Genomic DNA, 25,830 nt, shown 5'->3' on the forward strand with positions numbered 1-25,830 from the left:
CTCTCAAAGACTGGGGGACAAGTGTGGATGCTGAAACTCCGTGATTACAATGCCCCCCCCCCCCCCCCCCCTCTCCTCGTGTCTCTCAGAATACCAACTTAAGATGGAAACAACCAAACCTGGTTTCACGCTTCACCAACCAAGCTGCACCTCACGCTAAGGGTCTCGCAAGGCATGCACCTTATCTCACGCCTCGCGCCGAGGGTCTCGCGAGGCACACACCTCGCCCCATCCACCTTGGCCCTTGACTCGTGTCGAGGGTCTCGCGAGGCACACGCCTCGCCCATGGGGCCTTGCCCCATACACCTCGTCTCGTGAGGCGCACGCCACGCTCACGGGGCCTCGCCCTATGCACCTTATCCCTCGCCTCACGGTGATGGTCTCACGAGGTACACGCCTCACTCTCGAGGCCTTTCCCCATGCACCTTGACCCTTGCCTCATGCCGAGGGTCTCGCGAGGCACATGCCTCGCCCACGAGGCCTTGCCCCAGGCATCTTCTCCCTCACCTCGCGCCGAGGGTATCGCGAGGGACACGCCTCGCCCACGGTGCCTTGCCCCATGCACCTTTTCCCTAGCCTCGCGTCAAGGGTCTCGCGAGGCACACACCTCGCCAACGATGTCGCGCCATGCGGTAAGGATGTCACGGCCAAGGTCCCAAAAGACCCCTCACGCCTCGCTTTCAGAGGGCCATCCCGCGAAGTCCTTGCCTCCCAAGCCTCTTGGAAACATGCTTCTTGCTGATGAGGTCCTACTCTATTTTTCTAGAGTGGGTGTCACCAGCGGGATATACCTCATGTATGTATCCGAATTGAGACCATAAGCGCCTATACTTAGCCGAATACAAAGAAGCTCGAGTCACAAGCACGCTTAGGAAAAATGATAGCATTTATCAAGTATGAAAGGCGCATGCAAGACAAGAAGGACCAAGGTACGTATACAACGTCCGTGCCCGACAAGTCATGGTTGTACAAGGATGGTACATGGTGAAGCCTCCACTATCACGCTCCAGACATTCGTAACAGATAAGTGGTGGTAGTACGACATATGACAAGGCTTGGAGCATTACCTGCAAGTCTCTGACATGTACTGGATTTGATCACCACTCCTCCAACACCACTACCACCTGCACCACGATCACCTATAGCCTGCAGATACCCCCTCTTTTGTCACACGGGACCACTGTGTAGTAAGAGCTAGTAGTGCTCACCTATAAAATGAACCTCCCTTCTCCAAGGAAGGGGGTTGGAAAATTCTTGTAATATCAAACTATTCTAAGAGCAATATACAAGTTTTCTTCCATTGTTCTTCTGCAATTTTTCACTAAGTTTTGCAAGTTCTTATAAGTTCATTAGTTCCGTGTTAAACCTTTGAGTTTCCCGACCTTAATTCGTTGACGAGTTCTCACTGTTAACAACTACTTTTTTATTTACCATATTACCACAAATTATTATAATTTAGTATTTAACAATTAATTTATATAATTTTTTTTTAATGATAAATTTTTTGGAGTATATAATTTGGATTAATAAAAATAATTTTTTTTTGTATATTTTCAATAAATATTAAATGAATTATTGATTTTTTTTAATTAATTTGCAACTTGTAAGTGGGGGATTATTGAAAGAAAATAAAATTCGGTATGAAAGAAAATTGTAGAGGGATAAGGTATCTAGATTTCTCAAGCACTTTCTTTTTGGTAAATACTTGAAGAAACTCAGTTGGATTGGATGGACCAAGTATAATTATAAAAGGAGACACATTTAAGATTTTTCCTTGTTTTAAAAAAGATAAAAAAATTAAGGACCAAATAAGTCTTCTTAATACGCTGTATTAAGAAACTATTTAATAATTTTAGCTAAAACGTAATAAAATAAAAAGAATGCATTGCTTTTGCCAGTCATAACCTATACATATACAGTGCATTCAATATCATTTTATCTTCCCCACTCCAACACCTAGAAAGCAATTCCTCACCCAATAATACTCTCTCTCTCTCTCTCTCTCTCTCTCTCTCTTTTCATCTAAGCTTTCAAAAGCTCTCCTACCACTTTTGCAAGGCTACATTTTTTTTTCTTTTTCTATCTCTAAAACCAACCAAATACTCACAAAAAGCCTAATCGTAAAAACCAAATCAGAAAAATCTCTATTCTTGTGAGATATTTGAGAGAGAGAGAGAGTGTGGAAAACTAGCGAAAAAATCTCTCTTTTGAGAGAGAGAAGTAGTAGTAGTAGAAGAACTGGAGGAGAAGGAGGAGGAAAAAAGAAAAGGCAAAGGGCATTTTCATTAATGGGCTGCTCTGCTTCGAAAAACAGTGTCATTCTCACCAAAAAACCAGAAAAAGGGTCATCATCGTTATCAAATCCTTCTGTTTCAGCCTCGGAGTCCTCCATTTCTTCCTCTCCAGTCCCTAGAGCTCTCTCTCTGCCTACTCCTTTGGTTCACCACCCTGCCACCAGAAAAGGCGACACTCACCACTTGGTCTCTCTCACCTCCACTACCTATGGCTACGGTTTCCTCCTTGACCGTGCTACACCCGGAAACCCGACCCTGAAACTGAACGATACTCTTCGTAAGAAGCCTAAAACGGCGTCGCTCAATGCCCAGAAGAGAGCCTCGGCTACGGTTACGGAACACGACGAAGAGCTATCGATCCCTCTGTCACCTGACTCCGTCATCAACACATGGGAACTCATGCACGGCCTCGACGATGACTCCGCTTTCAACTCCGCCAGTCTCGACCGTCCGATTAAATTCCAGACCAAACCCAGTTCGTGTCGGTACACCAACTTTGATGGGTCGGCGAAGAAACGGGTCAACTCGTTCGAGTCATCGAGATATTCCGAAACGACGACGACTTCTTCTTCTTCGTCCTCCTCGTCTTCCATAACCAAACCCCTTTGGCAGCACTTATCTGAGGAAAATCTCTTATCGAATATGGATCCCAATGTGGGATTAACATATAGAAGAGCCTTATCTTCACGGCAATTGGGGTACAATTACAAACACTCCAAAACCAGATCACTCGGTTCGAGTCCCTTCTCTTCATTTTCTTCTTCTTCAAACACTTGGTTCAAAATACCAAGAGCAGAGGACAAAATCGTAATTTACTTTACAAGCTTGAGAGGCATAAGGAAGACTTATGAGGATTGTTGCTCTGTACGGATGATATTCAGAGGCTTCAGAGTCCCAGTCGACGAAAGAGACATATCCATGGATTCAGAGCTCAAAAACGAGCTTCAGAAAGCTCTAGGAGGAAAAGCGTTGACTTTGCCTCAAGTTTTCGTAAGGGGAAAGTACATTGGAGGGTCAGATGAGATCAAACAACTCCATGAAGTTGGAGAATTGGCTCAGCTCTTAAATGGGTTCCCGATATTGGATCACGGGATGGTCTGCAATGGCTGCGGTGGCGTAAGGTTTCTGCCATGCCCGAGCTGTAATGGCAGCCGGAAAGTATTTGAAGAAGACCAAGGAGAGTTGAGAAGATGCTCTGATTGTAACGAGAATGGCTTGATAAGATGCCCTGGTTGTTGCTCATGAATGTGTCACTAAAATTTCTCCATTAATTGAGATTTTTATTTTGAGGTAATTTGGAATTTTTGTTTATATATATTTCAAAATATGCAATAAATTTTAATTCTATTATTTTCATTCTCAAAAGAAATCGATTCATGTCGTAGATATTGATATTGTATTGACACTTTGCACTTTTATAATATTGGTAGCCAATATAGTGATCCGATTGCTCTAGTGTGAGATGTGTATGATAAGTCAACAATACATTTTTCTATAGTGTAAGGGAAGTATAAAAAACATAAATAAATTAGATGACAAAGAAATTAGCCATATAAGTATAACGTCAAGGTCGCCAACTGTAGCGGTTTGACGCAACAGTAATACTTGTGCATATTTGGGTTCATACTTCATCTCGAGTCAAGAGCACAGCTGTGTTGTAACGAATTGTTTTTCTTTTGTTGGCGCCGTATAAGACAAATTTGGGTTATTCAAATATTTACTAACCTAAATTTCTGATTTGTTATTATGGACATCAACACATAATAAAATATTAAAATACTAATTCATACCTTAAAAAGTCATAAGGTGAAAAGAATTGAACTATAATCCTTCATAATTTATCTGGTATGTTGTATTTTATTCAAAGTTTCTTATAGTACTTCTCAAACAAAATTCATAATTGCAATATGTTGTCAAAGAGAAATATTTGGCAAAATTGACACATTAGGGATTATATATTGTAAATATATGTAGCAAAATATGTCAATTCTATTCGTTTTTTTTCTTTTCTAAATCAATATGAATAGGCTGCCATGGTAATTTTTTTTTAAAAAAAGTTTATATGTTTTAAAGACTAGTTTGCATCGAATTGTTAGTTAAGATAGGATTTGATTGAATTGAGATGTATTGAACTATACATAAGTAATATTTAAAATTAAAAGAAAAAAAACAATTATATGTAAAATGTTTATAAAAATATCAACATTATCGTATTATTCAGCATGTAAATGTGTAGCAAGACAACATATAGACACATATAAGTATGAAATAATGTAAAATAAGAAAAAAAAAAAGTAAAAAATAATCGAGTGTTATGTATCACAAAATCTCTTTGAAACAACTACGTCTTCTCTCTGAGTATTTGAGAATTGCTAATGATGTGTATTATAAAACGACCATATAAGTAGCAACTTATCACCTTGCTGATACTCTTAACGAACTGGACCAAATTCAAAATTGTATAACAAGACAACAAGAGAGCAAACGAGAACTCGATCACCAAAAGAATTCAACTAACTAGCAAACAATAACAGCCACACATAAAGAACTAGATAGATAGTAAAGTTATTTAATAATGTTCTTTGGGATTTAGACAAGAAAAAAAAATCAAGTAAAAGACAACGGAGCGAAAGAGGGCATGCATGAAGTCAACTTTTTTGGCCGGTATTTGAACTCTTAAGACAAAGTTAAATGAATCTTATTTTATTTTAAGGATTTTAATGTAATTTACAATTTAAATTTAATTTCAGGAGATTTTTTTTAACTACATCTATCCAATGAACTATTTATCTAATTGTTGTAATTGAGGTTTGATCACGAAGAGAAGGAAGAACTCTTTGAAAGAAGGGTTTGTTTTTAATTCAAATAAAATGCATTTTATAATTTATATAGAGTAAATGATTGTTAAAATACTTAATATTTTTAAAATGTTACACTTTATATTCAAATACTTTTTTATGAGAAAATACTCAAATTGCTAAAATGTAGCATTAAAATACCCAAACAGTTAAAAAAATTAATTAGTCGAAAAACTTTTAAAATAGAAAAAAATGATCAAACAAAATTATTTTTTAATTGATTGGATATTTAAGGGCTACATTTTAGAAACTTTGGGTATTTTCTTGTAAAAAAAAGGTTTGGGTATTTAAATGCTACATTTTAGGAACTTTAAATATTTTTCTCATAAAAAAAGTTTGGGTATAAAAGTAAACATTTTAAAAACATTAACTATTTTAGCCGCCATTTGCTCATTTATATATTTTAAATTTTTTAGCATTTTTTTAAAACATTAGGTATGTCACATTTGTTTTAGGGCAAGTGGGAGAATGTAAGAGTTTATGTCATGAAATCATATGTAAAGCCATTTTATTCTGAAAGTTAATAAAAGTGTATTTTCTTACAATTGAATATATACATTATTGTTTGAATAATTAATATAAATATCATAAAAATCTATTTTTATTTATGAGAGTATGGTCTTGTATGAGTATTAAGATTATAAATAATAATGAATAAAATAATTAACAACATATTAAAGTAAGACATCTTTGATGAATACTTGCTAGTACGGTTCGCTGAGCATTCTTTGAATGCATGTGATCTAGATTCAAAATACTGATGTGGATAAACATCTTAGTGAAAAAAAAACTTTATGTAATTAGCTTATATATGATAGGACCGATGTGAATTAATTTCTTTATAAACTTACTGTTTGCCACAAAGATTTAATTGATATCAACATGATGATCATATGTAGATCAGTTTGAATTCTGAGTAGTCAGGAATAATTTATATTCATATCTATTGGGTTTTTTTATTCACTTTTTAATGTTTGTTTTTGTAACACCCTCACTTATGTTAGTTAAAACCATATCTAATGTGTTACGTTTTAAAATTATATCATAGTTACTTTCAGCAGAAGTCTGGATATATTTTTTTTTAGAAAACTTATTTCACATCATTTATATTAAACATAAAGTGTGTCTCAAATATATTATACATAAGTATTAAATAACTCAATTTGTTTTCAAAACATAACTCCACACTTTATTACAAACATACACACTAATAAACTGAAATAACCCACAAAAGGTCGATATGTTCATATGTACAAATCAGAGTCAGGACCATACTTCAGTTCTCCTTTGGCATTCACTCATTTCTTTCTCTACCTGCAACACAAGACAACTGTGAGCCTAAAGCTCAGTAAGCAAAGTAATGCATGCAATGCTAATGTTTACCCAATGTTAATGGACATACACAACTTCTTTTTAAATTTTGGGCCCCTTAATATTGTACACACTGTTTGATTAGGCCAATGCCTGCAGGGCTTGTTACACATATAATATAAAATCTCATGGGTTCTCCTCCGGCTAGCCATCACCACAGTAGGGCACATTAAAAACCTTATTCCATCGTTGCCCCGTCAGACTCAAGAGTTAAGGCGACCACACACTGTGGTGTCAATACATATAACAATAACTCATATGGAGGAGAAATAAAAATGGGAACATGGCAAACAATATAATTGGTTCACTAAAACCTAGCCCAGATTATTGGGCTGCCACTATGAGCCTAACTATAGGCCTCCGTTTACACTTACTTACATTCTCATTTACCTTTTCAAAACAGTGGCACTGAACTTAAACTTATTATTACAACTTACATTTATGTTGCATAAAACTCACTATTATACTATGCATACACATTTATGATGAAGTGTCAATGTATGTCAATACCACTTACTCACAACATATTCATATAATGCATACTTTCACATAACATGTAATGCTTGTGTTGCAGTTGAATACTTTACTTACCTTCTGTCAAAAATATATTTCACTATGTAACAAGTGATGTCTTAGGTGTTGATGTGCTTATCCTGACAATGGCATGAATTTCACATCATAATGATGGCAGTAAGGCATTGAACTATCATTTAAAATATCCATAAAATATTATATCAAATTTCATATCCAAATCATGCCTAATGTGCCTTAAACCACTTAGATTGAGCGTTAGATTTATCTTAGACACTTGGAGAAATTTCGACAGAGCTTCCCCTTAATTTTAGCTATCCCTAAATATCAAAATCAATCAGTAATCAACATCAAATAACTTGCCATAACCATATATCCCAAATACCAACATAATTCATCACAAAGTTATCATATACCGATTTTGGTAAAATTCTAATTTCCAAGATCACCACCCAAATTAAATGAGTCTCTGATAACTCTACAAAATTGAGTTATTTTATCAATTTTTATGTGTTAATTGTTGCTTAATTCTTAAGTTTTTAATTGATTTATTAAGTTTTAAAGTAATTTCGAATTTATTAGGTTTATTTTAATTTTATAGATTTTAGATGTGTTTTTATAGTTATTTTGTTGTAAAATTTTGTAGTTAATTAATTGAATTATTGTTGTTTAATTTGAGGTAAAAAATGTTGTATTATTGAAATTAAATGTTAAATATAAATTAAGTTATAATTAATATTTTCAAAGAATTAAATGGATTTATTTTATAGTTGAAAATATTTTATTATGATTTATTTTGTAGGGAATTTATGACACTTTTGCTCTTGAAAAGAAGAGAAAAGAAAAGAAAAGTGGTAGTATTGAAAGAAAATAACAAGAAAAGAACAGTGACATTTTTTGCAAGAAAAGGCCCAAAATTAAGGCCCAGTCCCCTGCCTCTCTACTCACTAGCGTGCCAGGTGGCGGCATGTCTTCGCGCCACGCGTCCGCCATTTCCCAGCTTCTCCTTCCCAGCCGCCACAGCTCATTCCCATCATCACCCAGTCGAGCCTTCCCTCTTCAGCCAAGCGCTAGGCCTTCCTTCAGCACCAGCCCCCACGGTCCCGATCCCACCAGTTGAGCACTCCTGCCCAGCAGCCCTTGGGCCCGCCTCCCTCCTCTCGGCCCAGCCCGCCTCCTCAGCTCCCAGTCCCACGCAGCAGCTCCCTTCAGCTGCCTAGCCAGCCCCTTCATCTCCTTTGGGCCCGAAGTCACCCAGCAGCCTGCCTCTTCCCCACCTCCCAACAGCCACCAAACCCATGCATGCCCAATTTTCTTGAACAATGTCTCTTTGTCCTTGTGTCTAAAAATGTCATTTTTTTTACCCAAACTTTTCTACACATTTTACCCAAAAACATTATCATTACACCCTATAATTTACCCCTATTTGCCATATTATTATTAATTTAATTAATTTAAATTGATTATTTTAATACATTTTTTTTTGCTATAAATAAGGGAGTTTAGTGTCAATTTTGTAGGGGGTTACCATACTACACATTGTACACGTTCAAGACCTCTCTGTTTTCTTCTTCTTCTTTTTCTTCCTCTTCTTTGTTGTAAATTTTCTATGTGTTTTTAGAGGAAAATTTTGGGGGTTCATCCTCCAAATTTTCCTATTTATGTTTGTAATTTTTTTGTTTGTATTTTCTATTCTAGTTATGAGTTTCTAATCTTTTTAAGATTATTAAGGTTATGATGAAACAATATGTACCTAGATAGTATTTATTTTGTATGTTGATTTCCCATTTTGTGCAACAAAGTTCATGGAATTTTCTTCTTCAAATATCTTCTTTCATCTTAAATATCATGTATTTTGGATTGTTACCACATATTTACACTTTGTTCTCCATTAGTGCAAAAACATTATATTCTTTGTGTAAGATGTGTCATTAAATTGTACACATCCATGCTTAGAACAAAAATATTATGTTTTGCTTTATAAATAATGTTCATTGATTTATTTGTTATTTCATTAGATTGATTTACACTAAATGCTTTGAAATTATAATTTTGAAAAGTGAAGAAAAATCTTATATTTTTAGAAGTAATTTGTGCTTAAAATTATAAATCTATTTGGAAAATGATAGTCTATCACTAAAACTTGGGAATCAATGTACTTATAAATATTATTGAACTTATATTTTGTGGATTCTAATCCTTAATAATCTTATTTTACCATCTTGTTTACAATTATTAATTTAGTAATATATATTGTCTTTAATTTCTATATTATTGTCTTTTATTTTATTTTCATTATTAAAAAATCTCTTCAATCTTTGGAGCTAGGTTAGAATTTGTTAATTTTGGTTTAAAATAGTTTTCTTTTCGATTTTAGACAACTCCTTTGTGTTCGACATCCTTGCTTATACGATCACTATTCTATATGAACGATTCATGCGCTTATGATTTATAAATATTTAAAACATACCTGTTTTGGGTCTATCAAGTTTTTGGCACCGTTGCTGGGGAGTTGCAAGAAAAGAAACGAAATTTATCTCAAGGTTAGTGAATTCTTCTACTAGTTATTTTAATTTTTGCACTTAAAAAAAAACTAAAAAAATATATATTTATATAAAATCTAAAAAAACGATAAAAAGAAAATTTGGGACGGTTCTACCACCCATAAAAAAACTTACTTATATATTTATATTTATTGTTTTTTTTAGTTGACGGCACTTGTGCCTCATTTTTATCTTTTTAATTTCTATAGTCGACGACACTTGTGCCTCCTATCTATCTTTCTAATTTTTATAGTTGATGGCACTTGTGCCTCCTAACCCTTGTTGTAATTTTCTTTATTTATCTTGTTATTATTTTTATTTTATTTTTGCAAGTTACTAGTTGATGGCAATTTTCCCTCCTAGTCTTTTATTTTATGTTTTAGTTGATGGCACTTGTGCCTCCTAATTTTTACCTTAATTTTGTTATGGTTGATGGCATGATATGCCTCCCTACTCTTGCCTAATTTTTGATAATCTTACTTAATTTTATCTTATTTTTCTTTGTCTTTTATCATATTATCGTGTAATTGTTTAATATCTTAACATTGTTTTTGTTCTCTTAATTTTATTTAATTTTTCCTTTTACCTTAATTGTCATTTAAAAAAAATTATTAGTTTGTCATTTAGTTTACCATATGGATCATTTTAACTATAGTTGGAATTCTGAGTACAACTATTATGTGCAATCAAATTTAAATTATGGAGAAACTAATGATATGTATGATTATGGTGAATCCTTTGATATCCCATTTGCCCCCACCTATAATCCAAATTTTTCATGGAGTCATACCCAGTCTCCAATAAAGCATGAATTCAACACGCATAATCAAAGTCATGCCCAATCCGACCTATCATATCCCATTCAACAAGAAACGAGCCCATCTTTAGAGGATACCCTACAACAGTTCATGCAATCAACCTACCAAATCTTACAAGCTCAGTCTCAATCAATCTCAAAAATTGAAACAATAGTAGGACAACTTGCAACTGTTATAGAGTCGGAAAAACAAGTTTTCCCAACCAACCCATTCCTAATCCACATAGTCAAATTGAAAATGAAATGGAGAATGAAGTTGTTGAAGAACTTGTAATATGCATCCAACCCCCTAATGAAACAAAAGAGTTGAATGAAATAATTTTTGAGGCTCATGAGGAAAATGAAAAATATATAATTATATCTCAAGAGCCCATAATTGAACAAATTTGTATATTTACTCAAAATGAAAATGAGCCTAATATAGATATGCAATTTTCGTATTTTATTGAAATTCCATTAAAATTGCATATTTCTAATTTTCTTGTAGGTGTGATGTTATTAATTATTACTTATGGCATTTGCATCAAAGTCATAACTCACGCTACAAATGAAATTCTACACCATCGATTTGGTGTAGGTTGAAAGAAAAAAATTATTATAGTCGAGCTAAAGACTATAAACTAAAGCGCTTTGTGGGAGGCAACCTATAATTTTTATGTTTCATTTTATATTTCACTTTTGTTGTGTGTTTTTGTTTCATGTTTTTCAAAAAGCTTGAAGGAAACTTCTTGCCCAAAAAGAAAAGAAGAGAAGACAAAAAAATAGCCAAATCAAGGAAGCATTCATCAAAGAGAGTAGTTCTTAATTTTTTCCATTTTATTAAACATTGACGACAATGTTTCATTTAAGTTTGGGGGTGTTTATCCAAAAAACAGTTGTTGTTGACGTGGCAAGAATTTTCGACATGTGGCAGAGATGTTGCTCACCTATCGACCAGAGATACTTCCATATACAGAGTTCGAGTTTTATATACGACCAGCCTGGTTGTATACTCCGTATATTTATGAATTAATCTGTACAGTTATAATGGTATCCGAGAATATATCTTCATTATAACCTGAAGATTCGTTTATTAAGGAAAGATATGATTAATTGACTCATGTAACCCTCATTGAACCTATAAATATACAAGAAATAGTTTAAGGGGGGATCTTGGGATCTTTTTCCGAATTGTATTGCTATTATCCATCGTCTGTATTGTTTCTCCTTCTAAGGTCTGTGAAACACAGGAACCCTAGTTCTTTGAACACACCTTGAAGCTCAATATTAATAATAGTATCAAGTGGACGTAGGTCATTACCAATTACTGGGACCGAACCACTATAATTCTTTGTGCTCTTTACTTTCCATTAGATTGTTTTCTCAAGCGTCGTACTATTTTCCTGTCGTATATTTGACTCCGTGTCGTTGACCAAAACGAGGGTCAACATTCTGGTGCTTTCATTGAGAGCTTAACAAAGAATCTAATGGAAAAAACTACCAAGAAGATTGGACAGGCTGCTGCTGCACCATCCCAGCCTCCTCCCCCAAATGTGGCTGAAGACGAGCCCCATTTGGAGTTTGATGAGGAGGAGTTGGATTCTAAGACCCTAAAGGCAACACTGGGGGTGTTGCAAGATGAGTTGGCCAATCTGAGGACCAATCAAGAGAATGCTGCCGAGATAATGGCATCGCAGCAAAGGGAGATAGAGCGCCAGCGTCAGGAGCTGAGCGAGCGGCAGGCGGAGATGGACCGTCGATAGAGGGATACCATGGCAGCCCTTGAAGCAGCCATCCAGCTAGCTAGGAATCAGGCTGTGCCAGCCTCCCAGCCAGATCAGCCACCAAACGGGCCACCTCAAAGGGGTCCTTATCCCAGTCCTCCGCTCCACCCGATAAGCCCTCAAAGGCCGAAGCAGCCTCCTATGCCTCAGGATGATGTCCCACCTAGGGATCCTGAGCAGCAGCCTCCTTCTCAGGCTGGCCGAGGCAATCCCCTGCACCAGAGGCAGAATAGGGCCGGGTAACAGCCCCGCAGCCCTAGACGCCCAGGGGATGAAGAGCCGCATCCACCGAACAAGGGGTAGCATCCTTCTGCCAACAAGAGGAACTCAGAGATAGGCTCTGCAGTCAAGGGCCCCCCACGGCATATGTAACGCCCTACTACCTTAGAGTCGTTACTAAGTGAGTTTAAAACAGAAATTGTGCATTTAATTGACTCAAGTGGTTTCTAAAACCAAAGTGTGAATAAACCAGAGTTTAAGGCTGTACTCTTTGAAAATGTTTAGTTTCATTAAAAACGTTAATTATAAAACATCTGGGATCCCAAATTAAGGTTTACAAAATATTTACAACTCAAAATAGATTTACACTTGATCAGCTATCAAAAGAATGGTTAAATACAGCCATATACAAAATGCCCCCAACCAAAGCAGTCGGGCAGGCCGAACATGTACGCGCCGCCCCCACGCTCTCCATACTCATGGCCGGTTGACTGACTCCTTGGTTTTACCTGCCACACGGAGCACCCGTGAGCCGAAGCCCAGCAAGAAAACCCAAATAACACATAACATATGCAAAGTAAATAGCTGGCAATAATTCACTGATACATAGGAAAACCACCATAATAAACAAGTACGGCCATGCCGCTCCCAAGGCCTTACCAAAGCCTGGAGTTTCGGTTCTCACCGCGAGGATAACTCATGTATCCCTTGGGTCCCACCCTGAATATAAGCATCCCATGTGCTGTGTTACTTTCGGCCCACGGCCGTCCCGGCCTATGCCGTACCCGGCCTCTGCCGCTCGTTTCATCATAATAACACATATAGTACATTCAAAATAAACATTCACACACATCATGGTTCATTTAAGGTTAAGCATTTGCACGTAATACAATCCGGGGCCACGCCCTACAATCACACAGTGGGGCCATGCCCTAAACTCGGGTGTTACGGTTTTCTTACCTGTATCCCGTGCTTTCCAAAGTACCACGGTCACGAGCACGGTCCTTTAGCACGGGCCTCTCCGAAATCCTAGTCACAACACACATAAAACACTTTTAATACTAACCAAACCCAAAACCACTTCCCGGGACCAATCCCGCACTCTCGGGACCTCTAAAACCTTAAAACAACACCCCGGAGGCATCCCACGAACCCCCGGAGCTAAGACCTAAAATTGCCAAAAAGAGCTACCCTGAAAATTGCCTTGTGCCGCGGCACCACATCCTTGTGCCGCGGCACCCATCAGACAGAAGCTCCCTTGCCGCGGCACACAAAAACCCTGCCACGGCACGCCTTCGTAGACCCAGAATTCTGGGTTTTTCCTGCAATTTTCCCCGAGCTTTAACCTCCCCAAATCATCCCAAACCAAAACCTAAACCCCAAAACTCAAATCCAAACCTCATATGAACAATCTAACACCCCATAAACACTAGAATCAAATCCAAAACATCAATACACACAAGATCCACTCCTTTGATTTCAAATTCAACAACCCAAATCAAAACCCATGAAAATCTTAACTCAAGCATTAAATTCCTCAACCAACACAGAAAACAAACTTAAATAAGCATAAGATCCTTACCTCAAGAGTAGAATCCACCCTAAAAGTTCCCTTGATCTCCTTCTAAGCTTCCCACTTCAGCCCCTTTCTACACCTCTTCTTCTTTCTTCTTCTTTGCCCTAGCCTTTCTCTCCTCTTCTTTTCCTTCTCTTCTAATTTATCAAAGCCACAAGTGACCCAAATGCCCAAACCGTACCCCCTAAATCCCAGCTGCATAATGTCTATTTGCCTTGCCAAAAGACCAAATTACCCCTCCTTACTAATCCTTCTAAGCTAAACCTTCAAGGGTACTTAAGTCTTAACACTTTCATTTCAATTCTACCACTTCCTATCTTAAAACTTGTTACTCACAGCAGTTACAAATGGTTACCAAATTACCAATACTAATCACTCTTTCTAAACTCAACTTATAAGATTCCCGAAGTACCCCTGGGCTCCTCCCGAGCCGGGTACAACAACCCGTTGTGACTTTTAGACTAACTGGCTCTCTAGGACCGTCCCGATGCGTGCATCCTGGTAAAACATCACACTCACATGGCACAATTCACATAGTATAATTATCACAGTTATGCCCTAACATGGCCAAGTTACAATCATGCTCATTTTAAGACAATCAGTTCTACATGCATACTGATTCACATAGTCATGCATCTCAAATAATCCAATAGTCATATAACGTGCAATAAATCATAATGATGCATTAAACTTAATAAAGTCACACACAAAATCCCATCATGCCCTCCAGGTACACTACTCCAGGCCCTTAAGCCTTAACACTGAATTTGGGTCGTTACAGCATAACAATGCACGAGGACCCACCGACCAACGCAGGCCTCCCCCTAACGCTCGGGAAATTCCAGCCCAAGGAGGCAATAGAGGGAATAGTCGGTCGCACCATAGCCAGCCACGGTTTAGAGATGGCCACGGCTACAATGAAGTCGACTCAGGCAGAGGAAATGCTGGTCGGAGGAACGAAGAGAGAGGTGGAGGTGGGAGCCCCCCACCTAGAGAAGACCGACCAGCAGGTCATAACGCTGGGGGGCAGCCCAGGCAGAATAACGTGTTTAGTTGGCTCGGAGCCAATGAGTAGCAGCGAAGAGACGATGATGTGAGGGTTATACTCAACGACTGCCGAGAAAGGCACGATGAGTACATTCCCCTGGCACCAGAGGCCCCAGCAATCCCAGAAGCTGTTCAGGCTCAAATCGATGCCCTGAACCAGGATGTGCAGCCCTGAACCAGGCTGTGCAGACATCGCACATCGAGTACGATCGGAGGAGAGGCACCCCTTTCGTACAGAGGATTGCTGTGGCAGAAATCCCTAGTAAGTTCAAGATGCCAACACTGCCAAATTTCGACAGGTATGGAGACCCAGTATCTCATGTCAACAAGTTTGAGATACAAATGGACATTCAGAAAGTCTCTGAAGATGCTCGCTGCAGGATCTTCCTAGTGACACTTTCTGATGCCGCCCAGGAGTGGTTCTTTAAGTTCCCTCCTGCGAGTATAGTATCCTGGGAGATGTTCATGAAGGAGTTTTACGGATAGTTCTATGCGAGTCGTGTGCACCCCACTGAGGTGAACCAACTGGTCGAGATACGCCAAAAAGAGGGGGAGCCCTTGAAGGAATATGTTCATCGCTTCATGAGAGCTGCAGCTGGAGCGAAGACTATGGCCGATGAAGGCAAGATGATGGCTATAACTGCTGGGGTTAGGCACCATTCTCCCCTCTGAAGTAACCTCAGAAATCATGGGGTTAAAAGTACCCAGGAGTTTTTAGATCGAGCTGATCGGTACATCAAGCTCGAGGATGTGATTTCCAATGAAGGGAAATCGCCAGCAAAAGACAAGGGGCCCAAGGAAGAGCCCGCCAAAGCCACCAATGGGTCGAAGCCCAATGGCAACGGCAAAGGCAACAGGAATGGCAATGGTAAGAATGGTGGAAAGCGGGTGAGCAACGAACCCTCGACCTCCGAGAGTAAGCGCCCCGAAGGTAATCGGTATGAACCGAGATTCACCAACTACACTGCCCTTGTTGAAAGCTGAGCCAAGGTCTACTAGGCGACCAGCTCAAGCGTGCCTTACAAACAACCCGCACCTATAAGAAAAGAGATCTCCAAGAGAGATTCAACAAAGTTCTGTCGTTTTCATAACGACTACGGGCACGACACTAATGAGTGTAACCAGTTGAAGGAAGAAATTGAGTTCCTGATAAGACAGGGACATTTAAGAAGATATGTACGAGCTACGGGAGGTTCTCAACGAGAGGCCCAAGGCGGCAACGAGTTGGCGCCTGCACGCCAATGCTCGCCACCTTTACAGCCAGCTCCCGTGGTAGGTACCCTACTCACCATCTGCGGAGGCCCACATCTTGCAGGAGATAGTGGAAAAGCAAGGGAACGATATGCTCGAATCCTGTGCCACAACCAGGACATCGAGATGATGAGTGTTGAGGATCGAGCACCAAAAAAGGCTTGAACAGAGGAGGAACTGATCACCTTCTCTGACGACGACGCCCAGCACGTGCGATTCCCACACTCCGATCCGCTAGTCGTGGACGTACAAATCACAAACATGATGGTGAAAAGGGTGTTGGTCGATACAGGAAGTTCGGTCAACATCCGGTACAAGTGTTCACTGGAAAGGATGAAGTTGTCCGTGAAAGACCTAGAGCCGTGCAACCAAACCATTTATGGTTTTTCCGGAGAAGGGCTCGCCCCAGTAGGGTCGATTAGACTCCCAGTCACAGCAGGCACTGCACCTGCTAACAGGACATTACTCACTACTTTTATAGTAGTTGATTGTCCTTCGGCGTACAGCGCTGTGATAGGGAGGCCAATTTTGGTCAATCTGCGAGTCGTCACCTCTCTATGGCACCTCGCTATGAAATTCCCAACGGACGCAGGGATAGGATGCGTGTTGGGAAACCAGAGGGAAGCGAGGGAGTGCTACAGTGCCTCGATCACCAAGGCAAAGAAAGGTGTATCGAGAGATGCCACCGGAAAGGAGGTGCAAATGGCAACTGATGTTCAGGCCCGCTCAAGTGATAATCTCACCAAATAGGGTGTTGCCCAAAGTGAGGATAGGGACTTAGATCCTCGCTTTGGGGATTTTGAAGAAGAAGTGGGACCCATCGAGGACCTTGAAGAGGTCCAACTCGATGAGGAAAATCTGACCAGAATTGTGAAAGTCGGTAAAAACTTAGAGACAACAACAAAACAAGCACTGGTGGAGTTCTTGAGGAACCAGGATGTCTTCAACTGGTCGCATAAAGACATGGTCGGGATAGATCGTGCAATCATCAGCCATGTCCTAAACATCGACAAAAGCTTTCCACTAGTGCAACAAAAAAGAAGGCTCCTCGACAAAGATAGATCAAAGGCCTTGAAAGAGGAAGTCGAGAAGCTGAAGGAGAATGGGTTCATCAGGGTGGCGTTTTATCCATCGTGGGTCTCTAATCCCGTACTAGTGCCCAAGCCGAATGGAAAGTGGCATACGTGCATGGATTTTACAGACCTAAATAAAGCCTGCCCCAAAGACTATTTCCCACTCCCGAGGATCGACCAGCTGGTCGATGCCACTGCAGGGCATGAGATCCTCTCATTCATGGATGCATACTCCGGGTATAATCAAATAAGTATGCATCCCCCTGATGAGGATCACACTAGCTTTCAAACTGATACAGGGCTCTACTGTTACAAGGTGATGCCCTTCGGTTTGAAAAACGCTGGTGCGACTTACCAGAGACTCGTCAACCACATGATCAAGGAGCTGATCGGCACAAACATGGAGGTTTACGTTGACGACATGCTAGTTAAGTCGAAGAAAGCAGAAGGGAATGTAAGGGATTTGCAGGAATGCTTCAACATCCTGAATAAATATCGGATGAAGTTAAATCCCCTTAAATGCTCCTTCAGAGTAGGATCAGGGAAGTTCTTGAGATTTATAGTTAACTCGAGAGGAATTGAAGCTAATCCCGAGAAAATATAAGCCCTGATCGAGATGAAGTTGCCAGTGAAGATTAAGGATGTCCAAAGCCTGACTTGGAGGATTGCTGCTCTCAGTAGATTCATTTCGAAATTGATAGACAAGTGCGCCCATTTTTCAATCTACTAAGAGGCAATAAGAAATTTGAATGGATAGATGAGTGCGAACATGCCTTTCAAGAACTAAAAATGCATATGGCGCAACCACCCATCCTGTCAAAGCCGGTCGATAAAGAGACTTTGTTCATCTACCTGGCAATCACGGATTACGCTGCTAGGCTGTTCTAGTAAGAGAAGAAGAAGGTGTGCAGAAGGTTGTCTATTATGTAAGCAAAAGGCTGATCGGAGCAGATTTTAGGTATCCCCTCATCGAAAGGTTAGCCTATTGTTTAGTTTTGGCCTCTAGGAAGCTGCGGCCTTACTTCCAAGCTCATCCAATTATGGTCTTGACCGACCAGCCTCTTCGACAAGTCCTGCAAAAGCCAGAGGCTGCAGGTAGATTGATAAAGTGGACAGTTGAACTCGGGCAGTTCGACATATCTTACTTGCCGCGAGTAGCGATAAAAGGACAAGCCTTGGCTGACTTCATCGCCAAATTCACAAAGCTCGTGGGTGGCAAGCAGACTGAAGAACCCAGCGAGCCTGAGTGTCAAATCCGAGCACCCTCGTGGAAATTGTTCACAGATGATTCATCCAACGAATCCCACGCAGGAGCAGGAGTGATATTGATAACGTCGGAAGGGAATCGATTTCACTGTGCAATTAGATTTGACTTCACTGCTTCTAACAATGAGGCCGAATATGAAGCATTACTCGCTGGATTGCGGTTAGCCAAGGATATGAACATAAAAGTGCTTGACATCTATAGTGATTCTCAGCTGGTGGTGAATCAGGTCCTCGGAGAGTACCAGGTGCGAGGTTTGAAGATGGTCGCCTATTTGAACAAAACGAAGTATCTGTTAGCCCAGTTCGACAGATACAGTCTCCAGCAGGTACCTCACGACCAGAATTCCAACGCAGACGCTTTGGAAAAGTTGGCAAGTGTGAAGGATGCTGATACTCTGGACATAGTATCAGCACCAAGCATCCAAGTAGCAGAAACCACTCTGGTCATCCAGATGGTGGATACGTGGATGGCACCATATGTAGAGTATCTGTCAAACGGTGTGTTACCAACAGACAGAAATAAGGCCAGCACCCTTCAACGGCAAGCTGCTAGATACATCCTGGTCGATGGAATCCTGTACTGAAGGGGATACTCCATGCCACTCCTTAGATGTATTACTAAGGAAAAAGCCAAAGAGTTGATGAAAGAGGTGCACGAAGGTTTTTGCGGGGACCACGCTGGGGGGCAAAGTCTGTCAAAAAAGATCCTAAGGCAAGGCTATTTCTGGTCAACCATGAATGAAGACTCAATGGAGTTCGTGCGGAGATGTGACGAGTGTCAGAGATTTTCTAAAATCCCACGAGTAGCTCCCAACGAGTTAAAGAAAATGCAGAGTCCATGGCCCTTCGCAGTTTGGGGAATAGATCTAATTAGATCTTTGCCTACAGGAAAAGGTGGTGTAAAGTATGCAGTGGTTGCCGTCGACTACTTCACCAAATGGGTCGAGGCTGAGCCACTCGCAACCATAATGACCAAGAAAGTGCTTGACTTTGTAGTCAAGAACATCATTTGTCGCTATGGATTACCAAGGAAGATAGTCTCGGATAATGGCACCCAGTTTGACAGTGATCTATTCACGAACTTCTGCAAATGACATGATATTATCAAAAGCTTTTCTTTAGTCGCTCATCCCTAAGCGAATGGGCAAGTCGAAGCAGTTAACAAAATGCTAAAGGATACCCTGAAGAAAAGACTTGAAGAAACTAAGGGAGCATGGCCAGAGCAGTTGCCTGAAGTTCTTTGGTCGTACAGAACTTCCCACCGAACAGCAACAGGTCATACCCCATTTTCCTTGGCGTACGGGTATGAAGCTATGTTGCCTATCGAGTTAGATCCACCCTCGCACCGCAGATTAACATACGACCAAGACTCTAATAGTCAGCTATTGATGGAATCCCTAGACTCAATCGATAAGAAGCGTGCACAAGCTCAGCTCCGAGTAGCTGCGTACCAGCAATAGGTCGCCCGATATTTCAACTCTAAAGTGTGAGAAAGAAAATTCAGTGTTGGAGACCTTGTACTTCGAAGAGTTTTTCCAAACACCCGCGACCAAGTTGCTGGAGTACTCGGGCCTAATTGGGAAGGGCCATACCAGATTGATGGGGTCCTTCACCCAGGCATTTATAAACTTGCACGCTTAAATGGAGATCTCGTTCCTCGCTATTGGAATGGAGAACACCTGCACAAGTATTACCAATAAACAACCCTTCTTAAAGAATTGGCTTGTATTGATTTTACTTTTTACAAGTTTTGAAAAAGTGTAAGATCTTATTGATCACTCGTACAGACATGTTTAGTCCATTTATTACGAGAAATAAAAGGGACTATGTGCAGCCAGCCATTTCTTGCCAACTATTGTATTTATTACAAGTATTTGCTCATTACGTGTGTTGTTTTGCTGTATTATAATTCTAATCATATTGCTACGAGCAGTAATGTTCGAGCAGGTTCTGGTCAAGGCAAGTGACCAAAGACCTAAAGCTCCTCGATCACTTGGGGGGCATATAAGGTACAAGTAAGCAAAGCATATCGTTAAAAGGTATGTAAACACATGAGCAAAATAAGTGAAAGCATGCTAGGGAACTTAGAGTATTTTTCAAAATTTTGTTATTTTGTTAAATCAAACCAAAGTGATATGCTAAGTTCGGTCACGCAAACAGATGTTATAATAATATGCAAATATATTATAATGTCAAAATGTATCCTTTTACACCGCGAGCAGTCGCTGCTCGGAAGTAATTGTTCAAATAAAAGTAAAAGCTGCCCATGCAGCAATAAAAAATATATTGTCTTTACATCACGACCCGTAGGTCGTGTAGTTAAAAAGATAAAATATAAACAGAAAGAGCTTAAGGAGCCTGAGGATCTTGATCACCCGGAGGATCTTGAGGAGGGCCTTGATCGACGACGTCTGCAGTCTCATTATCTTCCCCATCCATCCCAGCGGCCAGCGAGATCTCAGGGGAAGCAGGAATCCTCGCCCTTTCTTCCTCTGCCAGTCGAGCGACATAGCGAGCAAGATCGACATTTCTTGCATTCTCAGGAAGGTAATTGAAGTCGGCACCCTGGTTATGCTTCCAGAAATCATAGAAGCATCGGAGAGTGTAATTCTTATACATTTCCAAGTTGTTGGCATTGGCTTTCTCGAGCTCCTCGATCCGGCCCTCCAGGGTAGTATTCTCCTGTCTACTCGCAACCAGTTCCTCCTCGAGCTGTTTAGCCGCGCGGAAATTGAAGCGGTTAGACTCCTTGAACTGGTCCCTCTGATCAATGGCCTTGTCCAGAGACTTTTGCTTCTCCTTCAACTCCTCTGCCAGCTTATTCTTCTCCTCGAGCAACACTGCAAGCTGTTCGGCATATTTTGCTTCGGCAACTTTAAGTTCATCAGCGTGCCTTTGCTCCAAAGATTTGGCCTCCTCGGACACAGCACCTGAGCGGAGGCGGCCGGCAGTAAGGGTCAGCATTGCCTATGGTCAGAGCAGAATTTAGGCTAACTGTAAAGCATAGAAGAGTTATCTCCGCAGAAAAAGATGACTTACACTGGTAAACTCGTTCAAGGCACGGTTTAAGATCAGGTCGACATCCATCGCTTCGGTCGCGATCATCGCCTCTCGGCAGTGGTCATGCTTTACAATCTTCGCGACCCTGTCCTTGACCGATTTGAAGACGCGACCAGTTATATCGCCCCCAGTCGAAGCAGGACCGGCCTGCTGAGTCTGGTCGGTTGGGGCCGCTGGAGGTGGAGTCGATCTGGCTGGAGCAGGGGGAGTCTGCTACTCGCGAGGAGAGGGTGGATTTGCATTGGCTGAGGGCCCGTCCTCTGGGGGGCCTGCATTGTGAGCCTTCTTAGCCTAAGGCGCTTTGCTGCTTTCCCCATGGTGCCTCTTGCTTGCCTTTTTTTGCTCGGGGGAGCTGCGGCAACTTTGGGGGTGCTGTAAATGTTGAACACGTTTGCGGAGTCCATGTCTGGAAAAGAAGCAAAATGTCGACCAGTGAGATAGCGTAAATGACTAAGTATATAACATCAGGAAAAGAAATAAAGAAAGATTGCAAAGTCAAATACCCGAGCTATTATTACTGGTCGCTATCCTATAGACTCTACTAGTCTTATACTCACTCTCTGACATGAAGAAGTCTGGACCTAAATTTGGAGCATATTTGAAATTGTCGTCCCCGTCGAATAGGTGATAGGGAATTGGCAAGCTATCTAAAAGTGAAATAACTGTACCATTCTCGTCTGAAGACTCGTCCAAGTGTTCGACAGGCTCGGTGGCCTTCTTTTTTCCCTTCCCCAAGGGGACAGAGGGCCTCTCTGCTGGAGTTGTGCCAGCAGGTTCCCTAATCGTGACCCTGGTTGGTCTCCTTCATGGAGGTGACATTGGTGGTTGCTGCTCGGGTTCCTCCTCGGTTGTGGCACTCCCTGCAATTGACTCCCTCATGTCCTGATGAGGAGCCAAGAGGCCAACCAGCCTAAGATTTGCCTCTGTGACTAGATGTTTGACGCTTTTTTCTACGTCAGTCATGCTAGCCAAGAGGGCTGACCTCAACTCCATATCTGGAGTTGGGTATGGTCACAGCCATGGGCCTGGAAGGAATTAAAATTTTAAGAGATGGTGGAGAAGAACACTAAATAAATATCAACAACTAGTGGTATGAAAAGTTTTACCTCCTTGAGCGAAGGCCAGATTATCCGCGATCATGTCGGTTGTGAGGATGTACTCGTGGTAGTACCTCCCCACATCTGATATATGGGTGGTGTTAGTTAGGAAGGTGCGCCCGGTGTCCTGATGACAGAAGTGAAAAAACCCCGTATCTTCTTGGTTGGGGTTAGACTTGAGGTCGAACAAGTAGTTGACCTCATGAGGAGTTGGCACAGGCCATTTCTTGTGGATGTACAAGATATAGAGTGCAGCGAGCATTCTATATCCATTTGGAGTTATTTGAAAAGGGGCAACTCCAAAATAGGTTGCCACCCCTTGGAAAAATGAGTGAAGAGGCAAGGTAGCCCCTGCCTTGATGTGGAACCTCGACCAGGCGCTGAAGGTGCCTCCGGGCAGGTTCGCCCGTTGGTCTTGGTTAGGTCGGACTAAGGTCACCCCCGTGAGACCATACTTCCTGATATAGTTGGCGATCATCCTGATCGTCACTCTGCTCTCAGGAACTAAATGCCACTCAACATCTGACTGATTGGCATGTCGGGGTCGAGTGTGTCTTTGGATGTTGGGGTCAGGAACATTTTCAGCTCGACCACTGGTCGAGGGAGTTTCAGCCTGAGGAGCAGGCTGATGTGAAGGAGTGGGGGTTTTCTTTTTTTGGGCTTTGGTTTTGGCACGAGCCATATTTTGAGCCAGGACAAGTGAAGTGTTTGAAGTAACACGAGAGAATGGAATGTCAGGTATAAGTGACGATGATTGCTCCTCGTCCTCGAGCAGCTGAGCCAATAGGTCGCGACGATAGGTCTTTCTCCTCCCCACAGATCTTGCATGTAAACTGCGAACAGAGAAAGGAGGAGATAAGACACACAGCCTGGGAGCTTATGTTGAAAGTTGGAATAACGTTGCTCGCGTCTACGACCAGCAACATTCTAACTGAAACACTAAGTTCTATGCGAGCAGTTTGAAAAACAAATTAGAAAGCGGAAATAAAAAGTTTTTGGAAAAAAGCTTTTTCGACTCTGAAGAGGCGGGAAAAACCCATTTTTTCAGCTAGCCTAAAAATCTAATTTTTACTTCGATTTTATGCCCTAAACTTACGATCTTAACTATCTAATTGGCTCCTAACTCCTATAGAGAAAAACTACACTACCCTATCATGCATCAATCAGTATACACTCAATCCTCATGCATTTCTACCCAAGAACACAAAAAATTTCAGAACTCAAAACATGTGTATAGCAGTATGCATGGCATGTCAAAGGGCTTGAAAGTTGAAGAAATTTACCTAGATGAAGATCGGAGGTCCTGGAATGAAGCGACTTTGGACGTGCGAACAAAGGATCTTTAGAGAAAAGCGACGGAAGATCTTCAAATTTTTTGAGCTCTGAGATGGAGTTCTTGGCAAGAAAATGGTGAGTAAAAAGTTAAAAGGTAAATTTGGGGATTATTTATAATGGCTGAGATATGATGAAAAGGGGTAATCATGAGTTACCTTTTTCAAGGCATGCGGGAGTGTAATAGTCGTCAGAAGGATTACTTGGAAACCAAAAAGGCGTGATTGGACGTGATTAGGTCAAAATTTTCAAGAACGCACGAGGGACTCTGACAGATTTCATGGGGCATACGAAAGGTTAGTTTCTTAAGTTTACTTATTGTTGGTCGCAATAAATAAACTTGGGGGGTAAATGTTTATCCAAAAAATAGCTGTTGATGACGTGGCAAGAATTTTCGACACTTGGCCGACACGTGGCAAAGATGCTGCTCACCTATCGACCAGAGATACTTCCATATATGGAGTTCAAGTTTTATATACGACCAGCCTGGTTGTATACTCCGTATATTTATGAATAAATCTGTACAATTATAATGGTATCCAAGCATATCTCTGCATTATAACCTGAAGATCCGTTTATTAAGGAAATATATGATTAATTGACTCATGTAACCCTCCTTGAGCCTATAAATATACAAGAAATAGTTTAAGGGGGGATCTTGGGATCTTTTTCCGAATTGTATTGCTATTATCCATCGTCTGTATTGTTTCTCCTTCTAAGGTCTGTTAAACTCAGGAACCCTAGTTCTTTGATCACACCTTTGAAGCTCAATATTAATAATAGTATCAAGTGGACGTAGGTCATTACCAATTACTGGGACCGAACCACTATAATTCTTTGTGTTCTTTACTTTCCATTAGACTGTTTTCTCAAGCGTCGTACTATTTTCCTGTCTTATATTTGACTTCGTGTCATTGACCAAAATGAGGGTTTATTAAGGAAAGATATGATTAATTGACTCATGTAGCCCTCCTTGAGCCTATAAATATACAAGAAATAGTTTAAGGGGGGATCTTTGGATCTTTTTCCGAATTGTATTGCTATTATCCATCGTCTGTATTGTTTCACCTTCTAAGGTCTGTGAAACTCAGGAACCCTAGTTCTTTGATCACACATTTGAAGCTCAATATTAATAATAGTATCAAGTGGACATAGGTCATTACCAATTACTGGGACCGAACCACTATAATTCTTTGTGTTCTTTACTTTCCATTAGATTGTTTTCTCAAGCGTCGTACTATTTTCCTGTCGTATATTTGAATCCGTGTCGTTGACCAAAACGATGGTCAACATGGGGTAGTGTGTATGTATTTTTCTTTGTGTTTATGCATGTTTTTCATTTGTTGTAAAATTAAAAAAAAATCTTTATTTGTTTTTCTTTTTGTTTTTATGTGATTTTCATTTGTTATATAATGTTAAAAAAAATTATTTTCTTTGTTTTGTTTGAAAAAAAAAATATTGGTAATTTTTCATTTTCTAATTATAAGAATTATGATTGAAATTGTTCTTAGTTCTTAGAAAAATATAAATAATTATTAAGCTTTACTTTTAATTTCTAAGTTAGTTTTGTTTAAATATTTTTTTTTCATAATATGTCACTTTTCTATTCTATTCGAATTTGTGATATTTGGATATAATTTATTTAAACATTAAATTCTTTAAATCTCTAAATTCTTTTTTTTAAAAATCCTAGAATTTGCTTGATTATCTCTTGAGATTTAATTTATTTTTG

General features: G+C 40.3%; 1 protein-coding gene across 1 annotated transcript; it reads left to right on the plus strand.

Moving 5' to 3' along the window:
- The first annotated feature begins 1,986 nt into the window (after nt 1–1,986).
- Nucleotides 1,987–3,736, plus strand: LOC133823353 (uncharacterized protein At3g28850). Its single transcript, XM_062256038.1, has one exon. It carries the CDS (start codon nt 2,289–2,291, stop codon nt 3,537–3,539), a length of 1,251 nt encoding a protein of 416 aa, XP_062112022.1. The 5' UTR covers nt 1,987–2,288; the 3' UTR covers nt 3,540–3,736.
- Nucleotides 3,737–25,830: the final 22,094 nt, after the last annotated feature.

This window comes from Humulus lupulus, chromosome 3 (assembly GCF_963169125.1).
Source record: "Humulus lupulus chromosome 3, drHumLupu1.1, whole genome shotgun sequence".
NCBI classification, from domain to species: domain Eukaryota; kingdom Viridiplantae; phylum Streptophyta; class Magnoliopsida; order Rosales; family Cannabaceae; genus Humulus; species Humulus lupulus.